Source organism: Ictalurus punctatus, chromosome 27 (genome assembly GCF_001660625.3).
Source record: "Ictalurus punctatus breed USDA103 chromosome 27, Coco_2.0, whole genome shotgun sequence".
Classification (NCBI taxonomy): domain Eukaryota; kingdom Metazoa; phylum Chordata; class Actinopteri; order Siluriformes; family Ictaluridae; genus Ictalurus; species Ictalurus punctatus.
In genome coordinates, this window is record NC_030442.2 from 17,045,694 (window position 1) to 17,064,338 (window position 18,645).

The 18,645-nt window shown below is 38.4% G+C and overlaps 1 protein-coding gene across 3 annotated transcripts in view; it reads right to left on the minus strand.

Annotated features, from left to right (window-relative positions):
• Positions 1 to 18,645, minus strand: part of igdcc4 (immunoglobulin superfamily, DCC subclass, member 4) — a 50,515-nt gene that overhangs the window by 26,101 nt on the left and 5,769 nt on the right. For all 3 annotated transcript variants that reach the window (XM_017459310.3, XM_053676635.1, XM_017459309.3), the window contains exons 2-3: positions 9,140 to 9,448; positions 4,129 to 4,288 (exon numbers count right to left, since the gene is read on the minus strand). In XM_017459310.3, coding sequence (XP_017314799.1) covers positions 4,129 to 4,288; positions 9,140 to 9,448 — 469 coding nt within the window. The remainder of the gene's footprint in view (positions 1 to 4,128; positions 4,289 to 9,139; positions 9,449 to 18,645) is intronic.

Here is an 18,645-nt window from a genome sequence, read left to right on the forward strand (position 1 = left end):
CCTGATCGATTTATTCTTATTATTATTACTTTTTCTTAGTAATTTCTCAACACATCTGAGGAAAATGTTGATATTCCAGATAAATTTATTGTGTTTTCAGTGTCATTCTGCCTTTACATTGTTTGTATATTTTTAAAAAAATTGCTGTGGGGTAGCTAGCGAAATTCTCAGCGTATTACCAAATTACATGTACCATTACAATGGCTGACGCTAAGAATATTTACACTATCGTTTTAGCCATACGTAGTATTTTTTTTAGTAATCTGTCAACACATCTGAGGAAAAAGTTGATATTTCACACAGTTTTATAATGTTTCTGTCTGTTTTTGCTAGGGTTGGACTGATTAAATAATGAATTCTTTGAATCAAGATAGCATACATTTTAACAAATACATATATGAGGTGAAAATCAAAGCAAAAAGGATTTAACCACTGAAGGATAAGTGATCCTCTTAGCTTATTCTAATCATTTCCAATCTTATATTTACCCTTCTGGCGGCGGCTGACGCCAAAAGTCATTAAATAGTCATTTTGTTTATACAGAGTCTTTTTTTTCCGTAATCTGCCGACACGTCTGAGGGAAACGTTGACGTTCCAGACAAATTTACTGTGTTTTCAGGGACATTCTGCCTTTACATCGTTTGTTTAAAAGACAGTTCTGTGTTAGCTAGCTAAAACCTTAGTCATTAGCTAGTTTATGCTTGGTGTTTTTCAGTTTCTCAGTTGCCTAGCAACAGTGCACACACAGTTTAATCCACTTGAGCAAAAGGCTCAAAGCAATCCTTTTAGCTTTTTCTTATAACTTCCCATATTACACTTATCCTAGTCGAGTCATTAAAGTGTCGTTTTAGTCATACTGTGTTTTTCTTTTTTTTTGTCATTTGTCAACACATCTGAGGAAAATGTTGACGTTCCAGACAAATGTATTTAATTTTCACTGTCGTTGTAAATTGACTTTCCTTGTATAAAAGAACTGCTGTGTCTTAGCTAGCTAAATCGTTACCCTTAATCGTTTGCTAATTTATCTTTGGTGTTTCTTGGTTTCTCAGTTGCTCGGCAACAGCTTTACTTTAAGCAGATATGATCATAAATAAGTAAATAAATAAATAAACATGCAATATTAGGCTGTGCTTTAACTTTTTCATACACTTATACCGTCGAGTACATAATTACAACAGTGAAATGAGGCTGAAGGAGGAATAGCGCAAACAAACTCCAGGTGGAAAAAGGTGACTGAAACGTGAAAATTTGAATCTAGGTCAGTGCCGGTTGTGCGTCAGAGCTTTACAGACTCGAACAGACCCTTCTGCTCGTCAATAATCATCTCCCTCCTCCTGTCTTCCCCCGCATGGCATCGTGGCTGCTGTGGAGGAGAGCTCATGTTGCAAAAGGCATTGGCTGATCCACCACAAACCCTCCAGAGACCTCCATTTTCACTCCCCCACTCCAAAACTGTATTATAGACTATTAATCCAGCAGACAGATTGCCGTCTGTGGGAAATACACAGCTTGAGAGGCTGCAGTATCTATGTGTGTGTGTGTGTGTGTGAGTGTTTGTGTGTGAGAGAGAGAGAATGGACTGAATGAATTATTAGTTCAGTGGTAGAGAATTCATCCAGCAGGGGTTGAGTCAGGACAACACAACATCAGAGCAAAGAGCTCAGCGGCACGGCGCTGACCCGCAAAAGCTGGAGCTGTGAATTTAAAGCGAGCCATGTGTTGATACCGCAGTGCAGGAGGAGTGTGTGAGGTGGGGGAAACTCGTTTGTTCTTATTAGCAGCAAGGATAGAGAGGTGACAAGAGGAGACGGAAGAATTTTCCACTGTGCATTTATTCATTCGGAAAACGCTCTTATTCTCCAAACACAAGCGTGTAAATTAAGGGTTAAAGGTCTTGATTCTCAACCCCCCCACCCCCCTACCCCCCGAGTTCAAATTAGCATGCGACAGGCTGGCTTGCAGTTTGTTGCGTGTGGGCGTGTTCCGCCTGGGTTTTTTTAAGTAAGGAATAAAACACCTGGAGATGTGCTGTTACTGGAAAATAATCAACGGTAGCATGGTATGAGTTACCGCCCCAAAGTTGATTATTTTACAATAACAGCACATACAAACCCAAAGCGTATTTTTCATCGTACACAACGGCAATCTGCCAGACGATTCCTTACTTTTGACCTTTTTATAGTCACATCTAATGTCATGGATTGTCCAAGAGACACGTTTCAGTTATCACGTAACGTTATATCAGCTATAATCATTCCTTCCCGGAATCTTTTCCTTCCAAAAGCGTAAAGTTCTCTGTCCTACAGAATTACAGCGTTACCTCTATAGATGTCGAATAATCTTCTCATTCGTATCAAAAATATGTACGTGATGTGATTTGCAGCTGAAACGCTGTGAGAGCTGCTGTAGAAAAATCGACATCTTATGGAGTCCTGATACGAGAAGGTCACAGCCGAAATGGGTACACTCTACTGTAAAATTCAGTTTGAATGTTTCTATGGGAACTACAAAACCATGTCTTCTCATTCCATTTATGAACGCCAAATGCTCTTAAATGAAGGCTAAATGCAGATACGGCAAGATCGTAACCCACTAAAGAATTTCATTCATAAACGTCGATCCTGCTCAAGTTCAGGTTGAAGTTCAAGTGGCTTTTATTGTCATTTCAACCAGCTGGTACGCAGTACATGGTGAAACGAAACAACGTTCCTCCAGGACCACGGTGCTACATAAAACAACACACTAACCACATGAGACGACACGGAACTAAATAAGACCTTCACATTTTTACAAATAGTGCACGTGCTAACGTGTGCTAACGACATAGGGCAGTACAATACCACTAAGACGGGACAATAGTCATAGTAAGTGACAGTGTAGCACCGACTGTGTCCGATATAACAGGTAGTGCAAAAGATAAGTGCCAAAGAGTAACAATATCATTTAAAAATGGTACAAATGTAATCAGACCCTATCTCACTAGTCCAGGCTCTTGTTATCTCAGACCTGGACTACTACAACACACTACTCTTGAGCCTCCCAGCCAGCTCCATCAAACCCCTTCAGATGATTCAGAATGCAGCAGCACGCCTTCTTTTCAACCAAAAGGACCCACGTCACACCCCTCTTCATCTCCCTCCGCTGGCTTCCTGTAGCCGCTCGAATCAGATTCACGGCCTTGACGCTCACGTACAAGACCTTGTCTGGAACGCCACCCCACTACCTCAACACCCTCCTCGAGGTTTACGTTCCCTCACGCAACCTGCGATCGGTTAACAACCGACGCTTAGTAGTGCCTACTCGGCGAGGCACGAGGTCCCTTCCAGAACCTTCCAGAAACTGACTGTCCCTCAGTGGTGAAATGAACTTCTAAACTCAATCCGCACGGCAGAATCCGTCACAATCTACAAAAGACGGCTGAAGACCCACCTCTTCCGTGAGCACTTAACTAACCCCTAACTTGCCCCTCCCTCTCCCATTTAAAAAAAAGAAACAACAACAACAACAACAACAAAAACCTCTGCACTTACTCTGACTCCTCCACCTCGACTCTGCACACTTTGCTCCTCTAGAACTTAATAAAAAAATCTTGTACTTTAGCGCTACTCGTATTGTTCTCCGCTTGATGTATCGCGTTCCTCATTTGAAAGTCGCTTTGGATAACAAAAGCGTCTGCTGAATGAATAAAAATAAATGTACGATTAAACCTGAGTTGTGTTAATCATATCACTAGGAGACCATTTCAGAAACAATGGAAGAGGAATAATTCAGTATCAGGGTCATATTTTACAAGATATGAATAATGTGTGTGTGTGTGTGTGCTTTTTTATTTAAACCACCAAACACTCTAGCTGCACAAAACAACAAAGAAGCTTTGAAATAAACCAGTTTTTTTTTTTTTTCCTTTCTGCCACACGGTTTGGCGCTACACAAAATAATACGAATAATTCTTACCGTATCTCACAGAGTATAAAACGTTGGAAGGAGACAAACAGGAAGTGGAATCTTCTTTCAGCAATTCGCAGGGCGACTGAACATTTTAGAACGTAATAAACTCACCTACAGCACGCCGATGTCTGCAAAATGCACATTTGTTGCTTAATCATGATTCAGACAGACGAGTCTCACCTCGGTGTAGTGACTGATTCGGCAGGTACAGGAAGCGGCATGTGGTTTTTCTCCCAGGTGATTCTGGGAGCAGGTACACCGTCTATGTGGCATTCGAAGCGCGCAGTACCCCCGGCCGGTACTACCTGAGGCTCGGGGTCCCGGAGGACAGTAGACAGTCCTGAAGATGGAAGAAGAGATAGAAAGGAAATGAAGCGAGAAATGTAATCAAGGCGATAAACTCTGCAGGTCGCTTGTGGGAGGATGTGACGATGGAGTCTTCGATCCGGTGAAACAAGGAGCATTTGAGTAACACAAGCTTCAGCTAATACAAAAGTACTTTCAGGATAATTAGTTATTAATAAACTAGGGCTGCAACGATTAATCGATAAAATCGATTATAATTTTATCCAGTGTTGTGAAAACGATTTAATTTGAAGTAAAAATGCAGTCAGAAATAAATTTATACAGTACACAGGTGTTGACTTTACTATTTTCTTTCCTTGCATACTTCCAAACAAACTTAATGAAGTTTTAATATCAGAGGCAAGACACACTGACAAGTACATAAAAAGTACGGATATAAACACACACACACACACACGCACACACATACAGAAAAAAAAAGAAAAAAAAAGGTTAGCTATCCCAGTTTAATGTTTATAATCATATTACAAACAACCGTGTGTATGTTAGATAGTGGGTAGCAAACATCAGAAAAGTTCTAGCGAGACAAAATCAGCTTTCAGGCACTGATTCCAGCAGTGAAATCCAGCAAACAAAGGCAATCATTCCCTGTTATACATGTTAATGATTTGTATATGTCATGAGCTTATTATTTTTCCTTCTTCGGTCCCTAGCTGGCGACAGGGCGGGGTTGCCCCCGGAGCCGGTACGCTACTGTGATGCTATACAATCCATGGCAATGGCCTTGGGGTCGTGGAGACTGAAGCTGAGGTTTTTCAGGTCCTGCTCGATTTGCTTGGACCACGTCTTCTTTGGCACAGGACTTTGCACCTTCCAGTCCACTGGTCGTTGCCATGAGAGAAGCTGAAACGGTATCCGAGTGGTGTTCATCAACCTCCTCAGCCATCTCAACCGAATCGTCTCATCGATCATCAGCACGTCACGTGGCCACGTCACATGTCCTAAAAAGTATGCACCCTGATTTATCACCCGTTATAAGTTTGTAAGCACCTCTTTGTCAAGCTTTTGTTGTTCCATAGTCCGATCACAGCCTTCATGCTTTTCCACGTGCCTCTGGTTCAGGTTTTTGATTCTTGCTTTCACTATTATGTTGTTTGTTTGCACTGTTTATCAATAAATCTGCACTTGCTTCCGCCGCTGCCGACTCCCCGTTTGTGACACCAAACCAGCCAAGTCTCTTTCTATGTAAACATGTCAAACTCCAAAAATACATTTATTTTCCAAATTCAATTCCAATCTTCGATTACAGGATGTGATATATCTGATATGTTTTGTCCGATATCCGATCCACAGTTTTTGTTTGTTTGTTTGTTTGTTTGTTTTTTGTACTAGCCCGATATCCAGTGTTGGCTCCGTCGTTATTGATACAAATCTCAAACATTCAAATCTCAAAAATGCAGATTTTATGTAAATTAGGCCACAGATGAAGCATAAAGGGAAAAGTCGATGCTTTCGGAGTGGACAAACAAATATAAACATTGTAACGTACACAAATAGGCAGTTTTCTTCAGTGATGGTTAGTACAGTCTATAACTGGACAGTTTTCCTAGATCTTCAGTCACGTGGAGCCAGAACTACTTTTTACTGAATTGCTGCAGTGTTGGAAGGTCATGTAAAAGTCCATGAGTACAACTCCAGCATAACTTTCTGTCGTGAGATTAGGGAGAAAGCATCTCTCCTGTAGCGTATTCTGATCTTTGCGCTTTGTCGCATTCGGGAAACAGGGTCCTGCTCCTGAGCAAAGTTTCTCAGTGAGCACACAGAAATCGGGGATGATACTCAGAGAGCGAGAGATAACGACTCGTTAAACATTAGCGCAGGATATTTCAGTGTTTCATCACTCGCTGCCTGAATAAACACACACACACACACACCACTGTAAACTAGAGGCCCGCTGATGTAGACGTCACTGCCCAAATGGTTTTTGTGTGAGTGTGTGTGTGTTTTTTGCTGATATTGCTTTTCTTTTCATGTTCACAATGTACAAGATTTATACTTTCAGCTACACGAGAAGTCGTTGCAGGGTTTTACTTTTAAAATTTCTACACGACCTATTTTATGGCTGATTCTGTTTACACAGATTGGCGTTTTAGGTCAAGTTTGTCAGATATTTTATTTAAAACCGTCATCTTCTGAAAACTTCTGAATAAAAAACGGATTTGGGGGCGGAGCTTTGTATGAAGGCATGCATGAGAGAATTGATTTTTGTCACACACCCCCTCCCCCTCCCCCTCCCCCCCCCCCCACTTCTTTTTCACTTATCCGGTATTCCAGTGTTCCACAGAGAAACTGTATAGAAATCAGGTTCTCACTGGGGAATTAGGATGACGGGGATTTGCAGCTCTGTAGTCTGTACAGAGTAGAACAGTGTAAGTACAGTGCAGGAAGCGACTGGGCAAAGAGCACACCGTTCTGAAATATCTGAGATATCTGGTGTTCTGTCTGGATTGCAGGTAATGGGCACATCATATTTACAAAAAAAAAAAAAAAAAAAAGTGTTGTTTTTAAAAAAACATCACAACTGACTGACTGCAGGGGCGGCTGACTTAAACGGGATAGCCGGGGTTGAATTTTTTGGCATCTTCTTGACTAATGTCGATCACTAGTAACACAAGCATAATACAAAATAAATACATAAAAAATATATAGCAGTAGCATTTACCTCAGATGTGTTGTAAATAAACAAACAAAAAAGACTACAATGAAGAAACCACACAGTAATTAGCATCACCCATTAAGTGAGCTTTCAAGGGTCTCGGAGGACTGAGAAACATCATTAATGTCTCACGACTTATCAACTCGGATCATTTGAAATCACGAAACTTAATGGTGAATACACACAAGAGTGGGCCGTCCGAGTCCTTTTGTAAATATGATGAACACGAGCAAGTCCATTTACGTAAAATGTAAAAACACGCCCAGCATCATCTCATCTTTACGTCGAGCTGGCTTTTCATTTCTTTAAAAAACGCACCACCAACATATCACCATTTTATATATACACACACACATATATATATATATATATATATATATATATATATATATATATATATATATATAGAGAGAGAGAGAGAGAGAGAGATAGACGGATAGATAGATATAGATAGGTAAATATATAGATACATATAGATATATAGCTAGATATAGATAGATAGATAGACAGATAGATAGATATAGACATATACAGATATAGATAGATAGATAGATAGATAGATAGATAGATAGATGGATAGATACAGATAGATAGATAGACATATATTGACATATAGATATAGATAGATGGATGGATAGATCGATAGATACAGATAGATAGATAGATAGATAGATATAGACATATATAGATAGATAGATAGATAGATAGATAGATAGATAGATAGATAGATAGATAGATATAGACATATATAGATATAGATAGATAGATAGATGGATAGATACAGATAGATAGATAGACATATATAGACATATATAGATACAGATAGATAGATGGATGGATAGACATAGACATATATAGATAGATAGATAGATAGATAGATACAGACATATATAGATATAGATAGATAGATAGATAGATAGATAGATAGATGATAGATATAGACATATATAGATATAGATAGATAGATAGATGATAGATATAGACATATATAGATATAGATAGATAGATAGATGGATAGACACAGATAGATAGATAGATAGACATATATAGACATATATAGATACAGATAGATAGATGGATAGATACAGACATATATAGATATAGATAGATAGATAGATAGATAGATAGATGATAGATATAGACATATATAGATATAGATAGATAGATAGATAGATAGATGATAGATATAGACATATATAGATATAGATAGATAGATAGATGGATAGACACAGATAGATAGATAGATAGACATATATAGACATATATAGATACAGATAGATAGATGGATAGATACAGACATATATAGATATAGATAGATAGATAGATAGATAGATAGATAGATAGATAGATGATAGATATAGACATATATAGATATAGATAGATAGATAGATAGATGATAGATATAGACATATATAGATATAGATAGATAGATAGATAGATAGATGATAGATATAGACATATATAGATATAGATAGATAGATAGATAAATAGATGTAAATATTGTGATAAATGATGTCACAGAACACTTCTGCGCTATTGTGGGTATCACAATATCTTTTTTTTGTTGTTGTTTTTTTTTACATTTTTTAACAATGTTTTGTTATATATTGTTAACAATTTGACATCTGATTTGATGATTTTAAAACTGCGAAATGTAAAACGTAAATTAAAATGTTCCCCCCGCTTTCAAATCGAAATTCTTCAGACATTAAATAAAACTGTCCTTGAACCGAAACGTAAATATATATTTTTTAAAACATGCAACACTATTATTAGTAAACCTTTCTTTGTGATACATATGGCCTATCATAGAAATGATCTTTTTTTTGTGCTGAAGATTGTAGAATAGTTATACCACAGCGCTGAAGAATTCTCACTTCTGATTGGTCCAGAAGTTTAATTTGTGGTAACAGCAGCTCTGACTGCACACGTCACCGTTTCTATAGTAACAGGGTAGTATAGTAATACCGTACCTTGTACAGTGGAAGCTGCATAGAAATAGATTAAAACGTGTGTTTAATCGTTGATTAAACACATCACGACATGTCACATCATATTTTACTCCTGACTTATATAATACAACTGATTACCGATACGTTACTATCGCACACAGCCTGGCTACGACTCTAGTCTACACTAGTTTAACTAATAGGAAAAGCGAGTACTTACTGGCTAGCTGCAGAGTGACGCTGCGGCTGGTGAGCGTCCCGAAGGAGCTCCCGCTCAGACAGCTGTAGGCTCCCTCCATTCCTGCTGAATCTTTCCCATCATGGACCGAAGGCAGGAGCAGCAGGGAGCTGTTGGGAAGCAGCCGGACGGCCTGGCTTTCGCTCAGCACCACCCCATCCTGGAGCCAGGTGATGTTAAGCGGGGTCTCGGCGCTCCCCAGGTGGCAGTCCAGCAGAAGAGGACGAGGAGGCTCCAGAACCACGTGAATGGGACCAGCACCACAGCTCAGCTCCACAGACATGGGATTTTCTGTAGAGGCAAGAACATTACACTTTCATAAGGACAGTATTTTGTTTAGCCACAGGCACGACAGTAAATATGTTATCATTTTGATATTTTCATGAGGGTTGATGTAAGGAATAACACAATGGATCACGCTGTTATGCAAATTAAATTATACCACAGTGTGGCTGATTTCTCTAATCTGATTGGTCATCGTTTCATCATTTGTTATCGTTTCTATAATAACTGCTCATTCATAGGGACTTTTATCGCGGACACTCCATATAATCCGAGACTGATAATTACAGATTAAAACACTAAAAAGTTGCATCGCAAATCTGAAAAAAGCCACAGCGGAATCAAGCGTTTTTTGGCCACGTCGATAACGAAAAACCTCCACGAAATCCAGAACGGACCGGTTGTTTATGACTTTATGCACAGCTACACAAAATGGGACGTCAACGTTGACGTGTCAGAGGAAGAACGATGATAAAAACACCAGGTATAAAGGAGTTTGTCGTAGTAAACTGCTCGTACAAGAGATCGTATTAAAATCATTATCTTGATTCATTTCTTAATGAAATTTGCCAGAAAAACAGGACAGCAAATTGAAGGCACCGGTTATAAAACCATCAGAGTCACATTGTGCTTGAATTCCAGAATTTGAATTTAAAAGTTCAGAACCTTCTTAGGTCATAATAGCTGAGAACAGAGAAAATCTTGATGATATGTTCACTAGACCCATTCATAGTCTTTATGAAGACACCAAAGGTTATCAGCCATTATTGTTTACATTGTGCTCATTGAAGCATGAAAAAATGCTTGACTGAGTGGTCCACAAAACTTTTTTAGACACTGAATGTCGTTGTATTTCGCACGTGACACTGGAAGATGCTCCGTGTTCTTCGGTTTATCAGTCTGTTGAGGATACTCAACATCCATGCTGTTTGATCTAGTACTGAAGTTTGCTGAGAGCAATTACTAATCAGAGATGTTGAAGAAATTTGACAGTAAGTTAACAATGGAATTCACTCAGCTGGGCGTCTGCAATTACTCAAAGCCTATTGGCTGATTTCGGTCATGTGACTGGACTGTGATCATTTTCTCACAGTAGGCTGTGGGCTCTGATCGTTTTTCCATAGCATGGCTTTATTTTAAATGAAAAAAATTCTCTGCCCCCGATCTCTCTATCATCCAAGTGCATTCATGAGATCATTCTTCGATGCTCAATCAACAGCCGTGGATGCACAACTCCAGTTTGGTGACCTCATTGACCAATGAGCACAGACGTTGTACCTCATACACACGCACGTCCCAAGTGGCAGCTCTACCGACAAAACGCGAACTACGACTAAATGGATGAAATTGCCACGGACGTATTAAGCACACAGCGCTCTAATCGGGACTGATTTTCATCCGCAGGTGCTTTATGAATCGCTCGTGAAAGAAAAACTGAATAAAAAGGACTAATTATTTAACCAGCTTTTATTATGGGCTGCTCTCGTTTTAACTCTGGAAGCTACTAGGAGAGAATGTACTACTACTGCTACTACTGAGAACGCACGGTCGCCCTTGTGTTATATTCGTGAATGGAGGACAGTCAGCGGTAATCCAGTTCGATTTTAATTGTATAGCGCGTTTAACAATGGACAGCTTTACGGGAATATATCAATTCAGGATATGAATGTTAAATTGATACATTTCTAAGTTTTCCTGAGGAAAAACTCCCTGAGAGGATATGAGGAAGAAAGCTTTAGAGGAACCCAACTCAAAAGGGAACCCGTCTTCATCTGGGTGACAACCGTTGAAGCCGACTGTTCACTGATGGAGACAAAACTGTTCATGGCAATTGCAGTCCTAAATCTATCATAGCAATTACCATCCTCAGTAATCTCAATGATCTTTACGCTGTCCTCGTGGGGTCATCCTCAGCAGCAGCGAGTGACTTCCAAGTGATGAGAACTCCAAGCAGAAGTAGGACATCGGAATGGATCGGGCAGGTCCAGAGAGCAGAAGGGGTCAGGATCACTGGTAATTTATTAGTAGATCAAAGTCCCCTGCCTGAAGTATAAGGACTAATCATATCACTGTACTGTGGAGTCAGACCATGTAGTACCTTAAAAACAAACAGTAAAATTTTTCAATCGATTCTATACTTGAACGGAAGCCAATGTAGAGACACCATGACTGGTGAAATACTGTCTTCTTATCTTCTAAAAGTAAGAAGTCTAGCAGAGGCATTTTGGACAATGTGAAGTAAATTTTTTTTTTTTTTGTGGTTGTCGCGGCCAAAAATGCTCGACTTTGCTGCGGCTTTTGTTAAAAATTTGCAGTGCAACTTGCCGAGTTTAATACGACCGACTCCTTTATACTTAGCGTTTTTATCATCGTTCTTCCTCCGACACGTCGACGTTAACGTCCCATTAGGTCCCATTTTGTGTAGTTGTGTCATAACCAACCGGTCCGTGCTGGATTTCGTGGCGTTTTTTTTTGTGATCGTCACGGCCAAAAAACGCTCGATTTCGTCGCAGCTGTTTTTTTTTTCAAATTTGCGACGCAGCTTGCAGAGGTTTTTTTTTGCGGAACGCTAGATTAATTGGCGGAATCGCACGAAATTGTTCCGTGCCGTCTTTCGCGGTGATGTTTGTTAATAAACGAGACCTTTAAGCTGTACTCGCGTTCGACGCAGGTGAATCGAAGACGGTTTCGGCTGAACGCCGTCTCCGTGACGTCGTGACGACGCGGCTCGGACCGAATCCGCAGAAAATCTGCGGTGATTTTGAAAAAGCGCGAGCTCCTCCGAATATTGCGGCGTTTGTCCGATTTTGCGTCACTTTCTGCCATCGCGAAATCACGGAATCCTGGAGGGACTGAAAATTGGTCAAAAAATTTGTGAGAATCGTAGCGTGATCACGATTTTTTTGTTTTTGTTTTTTATTCTTACGTCATCGAGAATCTAGCTCCTAATAAGTACACAGACGAGCATATATTACATGACACAGACAAACTTATTTTAAAAAATGTTTAACCTTCTTGAAAAACAACTAATTAGTTAACCAGCCATTAATATTATTTGTATCCCACTGTCTGACTCGTTTATATCATAATTCATTCAAGTGATTAGCAAAAGTAACATAAAGCTACGATGATTCATTCATATGCAGAGATGCATAGCCATCAGAGGATTACAGTATGCACGCACACACACACACACACACACACACACAAGCCAGTATTCCTCTTAGACCCACTGCACTAAAGCTCACAATTAATTAGGCTAATGGAAATTGGATTTATTTCCTAGACACTGTGTGTTCGGACGTTTGTTTTGCACTCTGTCTTTTCCACCACGCCTGTATATTCTCATCTTCATCTTCAGCTACACAGGCACGGCATTCATTAATTCACCAATATACACTGTAATGCACAGGCTGCACTTCACATTTACATCGAACCTTTGAAACATTGCGCTTTCATCGTACTGACAAGTTTTATGGACACGCCAGACTCCCGCGAGAACGAATCGTCTCGACAGAGGAGGCGCACTGCTTTTGGCTCGTGTCCACAGACAGTAAATATCGGATATTAAAAATCATTTTCGGACTGTCAATCTCACAGTCAAAACAAAGTCACAATTTCCTCGAATAAATTAAGTTCAATTAAAGGTGAGACGTCTCACACGCTCTCAATGTGACGTTATGCAAATGAACCACGGAGACATTTTTATCACCGAGGATTTACTGAGGGTGCCAATAATTTTGGAGCCGATTATAGATGCCTACCTTTTAAAGACTTTCACTATCAGCATTTTCACAACGCACGGAAGGTTGATAAATAATTTGGCCGCGATTTAACACCGATTTTAGACAAAATCTTAATTATTATCTGCGCTTTCACATGTATTTAAAGTGTTTGTTTATTCCCGATTACATCATTTGGCATATCCAAAGCTTTGGAATCATATAAAAATCAAATAAATCCATATGAAACCTACATGAATTACATTCGTGTAAACATATCATGTCTTAAGTCAGATTTTAAAGATGGTTGTAAGTTGTAAATGATAAAAAACCTGCCTTATTTCAAGGGTGTGGCTGTGTTCAGAATGAACCAATCACGTTCAATCTCATGTTCAAAACTAATTATCATACAGCGGTCATCAATGAAATTATTCTGATTAACTCCAAATAAAGACCAGCTGCTTCTGTAGGTAGGTAGGTATCTTCTTGGTTTGATCTGAGTGCTGAAGCCGTGGTCCACAAAGAGCTTAAAAAGCGTGTACGGTATCTCACTTGTCGAAAGGAATCAATCAGAAGAGGGGTATAAAAGAATTTCCAAAACATTAGATGGACCATAACACCGTGAAGGCCATCATCAAGTGGAGAAAATGGAGCATTACAGTGACACACCTAGAACCGGACGTCCCTCCAAAATTTAAGGACAAGATAAAAACTTACCAGGGAGGCTGTCAAGAGACCAACGGCAACATTAAAGACAGATGTTGATGTGTGTGTGTGTGTGTGTGTGTGTCCTGCATGTGTACGAGAAAGCAAATAACACCTGCTCCATGATGTTGTCTCTGTGAAAGGTACATAAGAGGATGTAGAATGGCTACATCAAAACGACTGGCCTTTAATCATCCGCTAATAACACCAAGAAGGAAGAGAGAGAGGCGACATAATCACCTGACGTGAACTCAACAGCTTCATATGGACACACACACAAACACACACTCACACACTCACTCTCTCTCTCCCTCTCTCTCTCTCGCTCTCATCTTTACCCACCTGTGCCCCATTTATCCCATTAACAATTCAATTACATCTCGTTAAACCGTTAAAAGCACTGGCAGTCATTTTCCCTGCTTCATCCATAAACCTTCTAGAACATTCTGACATCCGTGAAACACCTTTTCTCTAACACACTTTTAAACAGCTTTCAATAAGCTCTCAAATGCACACATATATCTCATACAGCAGGTTTACACGGACAACGATAATCCGATATTAATACGGTTAAGGCGATGCTCTGATTGAGAAACTGGCATGTAAACAGAGATTATTGATGGGCTTAATCCGAATAAAGTCACACTCGAAGTAAACACAAATCGAATTAAGACGTGTGGAGTATTCCTGTTTTAGTCGGATTATCGAAGTGCGTTAGAGACACGTACTCGACCGTTTGATGGCAAACAAGAGAGCACGGCTACGTCCGAATCCGTGTACTTACCTGCTGTATAGTAGGAAGTGAAATACATGTGTTTCAGCTACTATACAGACGGTAAGTACGCGGTTTGGGACGCAGCCCACGGCTTCAAGCAGTCATTTATTAGCACGTACAGCACGACTAATAATTAACCACACTTGAAGCTTCCGTAAAAATCAAACATTAAACACACAAAACTGTATACGGTAAAATAAGGAAGACCGACTGTATGTCGATACGGGAAATTCTGGAGGGAATGTCGGACGGCGTGGCGTGGGGACGTAATAACCACGAAACCCATTTTAACTAACCCCCAATCACATTACAGCATCATCATGTCCTTACTAACCACCACCACTATCACCAGTGTCGTTACCACATCATACTATCACCGTAGTTCCATTTGTTCCCGTTTTTCCATTTGTTTCTTTTTTTATTTCATTTTTTTAAAATGTATCCTTTCTTTCTTTTTCCCTTCTTTTTCTGTTTCCTCCTTTCTTTTGAATTTCCTTTCTTTATCTGTCATGTTGTATTTATTATTTCTATTTACTTATTATTTCTTTCTTTTTTCTTTTTTATCACTCCATCTCTTTCAGTTACTCACACACAGACACACACACACACACACACACACACTATATTTCCGTGAAGAAATATTAATCACATGTATAAACAGTAATAATGTTCACCGTGCACATGAAAGATTCTGGCAGCTTGACAACATGTATATTTTGTGCTCACGTGTCAACTGGCTCAGTACGATGCTTCCTTGATCATGTTCCTGTGATACCAATGGCCACACACACACACACACACACACACACACACACACAGTTCCCTTCCCATTCCCAGGAGTTGAGGCACCTCCTCCTCCATCACATGACCAAGTGGACAGCAATGTGGAATGGAAGGAATGTGATCATATGAGTGTTTACTTAACAAGAGAGAGACCCCAGAGCAACACACACACACACACACACATTAATTAATAGGCTTCCGTGTGCCAAAATTTAATTATATTTTTTTCAGGTCAATGTTAGAGTTAACATAATTAAATAAAATAATTAAAACAGGTCACAGTGTAAGGCAACATTGTTTTCTAGCTTAATTTCCACCTGAATATCAGGTTTTTTATTTTAGGTTAATTAATTCCAACAAATATTGATCAAAATGTTCTTCTTTTTTTTAAAGTAACCTTTTTCCCAACAGGAAAAGCAGAATAACCATGAACTCTACTAAACGTTTTTTCAGATTTCAGTGGGCTGAATATACCATGTGCCAAAACAAACTCTTTTTTTTCTTTTTTTTTTTTTTGCACTAAAATACATTGAGGCTTTAATTGTGGGATTCATTTTAGGCTTTCACTTTAAGCATTTCTAGTTTTAGGGAGGCACTTGTATAATATTTTAATATGCATACAGTTGAGTAAAGTTTGCATCCCCCATGGCTTCTGCAGAAAATATATTTTTAAAATATTTTTATTTTTATGTATTTTAAAAAAAAATAATAATAATAACCATTTCAATTTAAAAACTAAAACATAAAATTATATATAAAATTAAACTTGGGTATATTCTTCAACAAGACAAAAAAAAAAACAGCAAATCAACAGAAAAATAATTTGAAAAGAAAAACAGTTTAGAATTACAAGGGTTACAAAGTTCAAAAGATATAAAGGCAAACTAATATTTTTAATATTTTGATTATTTCACATATATTTTATTATTCCATATATTTGTTAGATTTAATATAATTTTTGCTACTATGAACAAACCTATGGAACCTGACTAAAACACTAAACGTTATAATAAGTATATAACATTATAACGTTACAGATATAAAGTAAATTTGTCTCCTTTATTTTGTCGTAAGGTTGCGTACACTTTTGCGCTCGACTTTAGCATATAATATTTCTATAGAAATCGTGTTTTAACTTTCTCACATTTAAACATAAATAGAAAATTACAGCAGATCAGATTTAAGCATTGCTTATAAAAAATAATCTGGTATCCACTTTCCTATTCTACTCACAAATAAAGAATGACCTTCAACTTATAAGTTTCTACTTAACAATTCTGTGATTTCAAAATATTCAACCATGAATTTTTGATAGTCAACGAGGTCAAAGCTCGAATGTACTTGTAGATGTATATGTACATGTTGGTGTATAATTTCTCACTAATTGTGTAAACACAACGAAATTCGTAGGTAAGTAAAGTGAAATCGCTGTGACGAAGCTGAAATCTGTCAATGTATTAATGAACGACACGTCACGCTTTTGATCTATTTATGGTTACATTTAATGTCATGGAACATCGATTAGAGAAGGTAGTTCCTGTGCTCTCTTACGTTATAGCAGCTACAAACAGCTGTTCCATCACCAGCCTCTCTTTTTTCTCTCTCTTTAAGTTAATAAGACTGAAACCTCGCTTGTTATGTTACTGAGAATCTGAAAAGTGTAAACATGTCCGTCCTGAAAAACTTACTGTTACAAATTGCGGACACTGGAGACTCCTTCCAAAAACCTTAACTAAATCTACTCAGTTTAGAAAACTTCAACATGACAATTACAAATTTTGTTCGTTAAACAACAAGACGTTTTTTTTAAGATCTGTTTATTACTAGCCTGAGATGAGGCGTGTCTGGAATACAAGTCCCGGTTGTTACTATAGAAACAATAAGATATTAGAACAAGCACATTAATATAAACCTGTGATTTATGTTACAGCTGGAACTACTGTCAGAGCTGCTGTTGTAGAAAATAAGTCCACATATGATTGGAGAATTCTACAGCGATGAATTATAATTCAATTTTACTCATTGTGACATAAAAGTCAAGCATCAAACTATGCATATTGTCCATCATAATGAGCCAGCCGGCATCTGACTGCCTTAAACATAACACACTACATGAAATAGCATAAAATGTATTGAATTCAGATGCAGACTGCATGCTTATGACAGACTAGATTTTAGATTCCTGACATTAACCAATTTAGACAGAGGTAATTTTCCCAAAAGACACGGCTGATTGAATTAGCATGCACACAACATTTACAAACCAGCTCACTGCTCATTAAAGATGCAATTAGATTTATAAATAATCCATTAACAGCATTTTGAGAACATGCTGAGTAAAGAAGAACCTCAAGCATAGGTTAAAAGAAAAGGGTAAATATAGGCACTCTCATTCCTCAAAAGAGTTCCTTTGAATGGATAATGGACTTAGTTCGAACCATTTCTGTTTGAAGAACCCTCTGAAATATACAGCTCTTTGATGGTCCAAGTGGACCTTTAAATGTTCTTCAAAATAAAAAAAGTCATTCATGTTGGCTATCGGAAATCTATGGAACTCATGGCAGCTGGAATCCCCATGGTGAGTAGCAACACTCTTAGAGAAAAAATAGGTTCCTTGAAGGTTCTTTGGAGTTTGAGATTAAGGGCTATAAGCTTTCTAAAGTGGTTCTCTCTGGAAACCTGACTGTTGTAGAGTTCTACATAGAACCTATAAGTGTTTCCCCTAAGAGACAAATCAAAGATCTATAGACCCATATAACAGTCTAGTTTAACGTTCTTTGTAAAATGTCATCACATTATTGATGTTCTACATGGGAAACTTTCTAAAGAGGTTATATTTGGAAGCTTTTCTGAAATGGTTCTTCTTAGAACCTTCTATTGTAATCTTGAAAGGTTCCCCAGGGGATAAACCAAAGAACACTTTAGGGTGCTTGATGGAACCTTGTAGCAACTATGCTGAATATTGACATCAATATCATTATCATTTTTTACAGACCAAAAGCGACCACAATTCTGCCTACTTGTTTTCTACAGGCTCACAAAATCAAGGCTAAGAAATTCACAGGTCAAAGTTCATCCTAGATGGAATCTGCGCAAAGCACAAGTGACAAATGCATGTGTCACGGAATGTGTCCTTTCCCCTTCAGTGAATCCGCTTGTTTGCCTGTTGAATTTTATTTTTTCTTAATTTTCATATATCTACCATATCGCCATAGCAACAA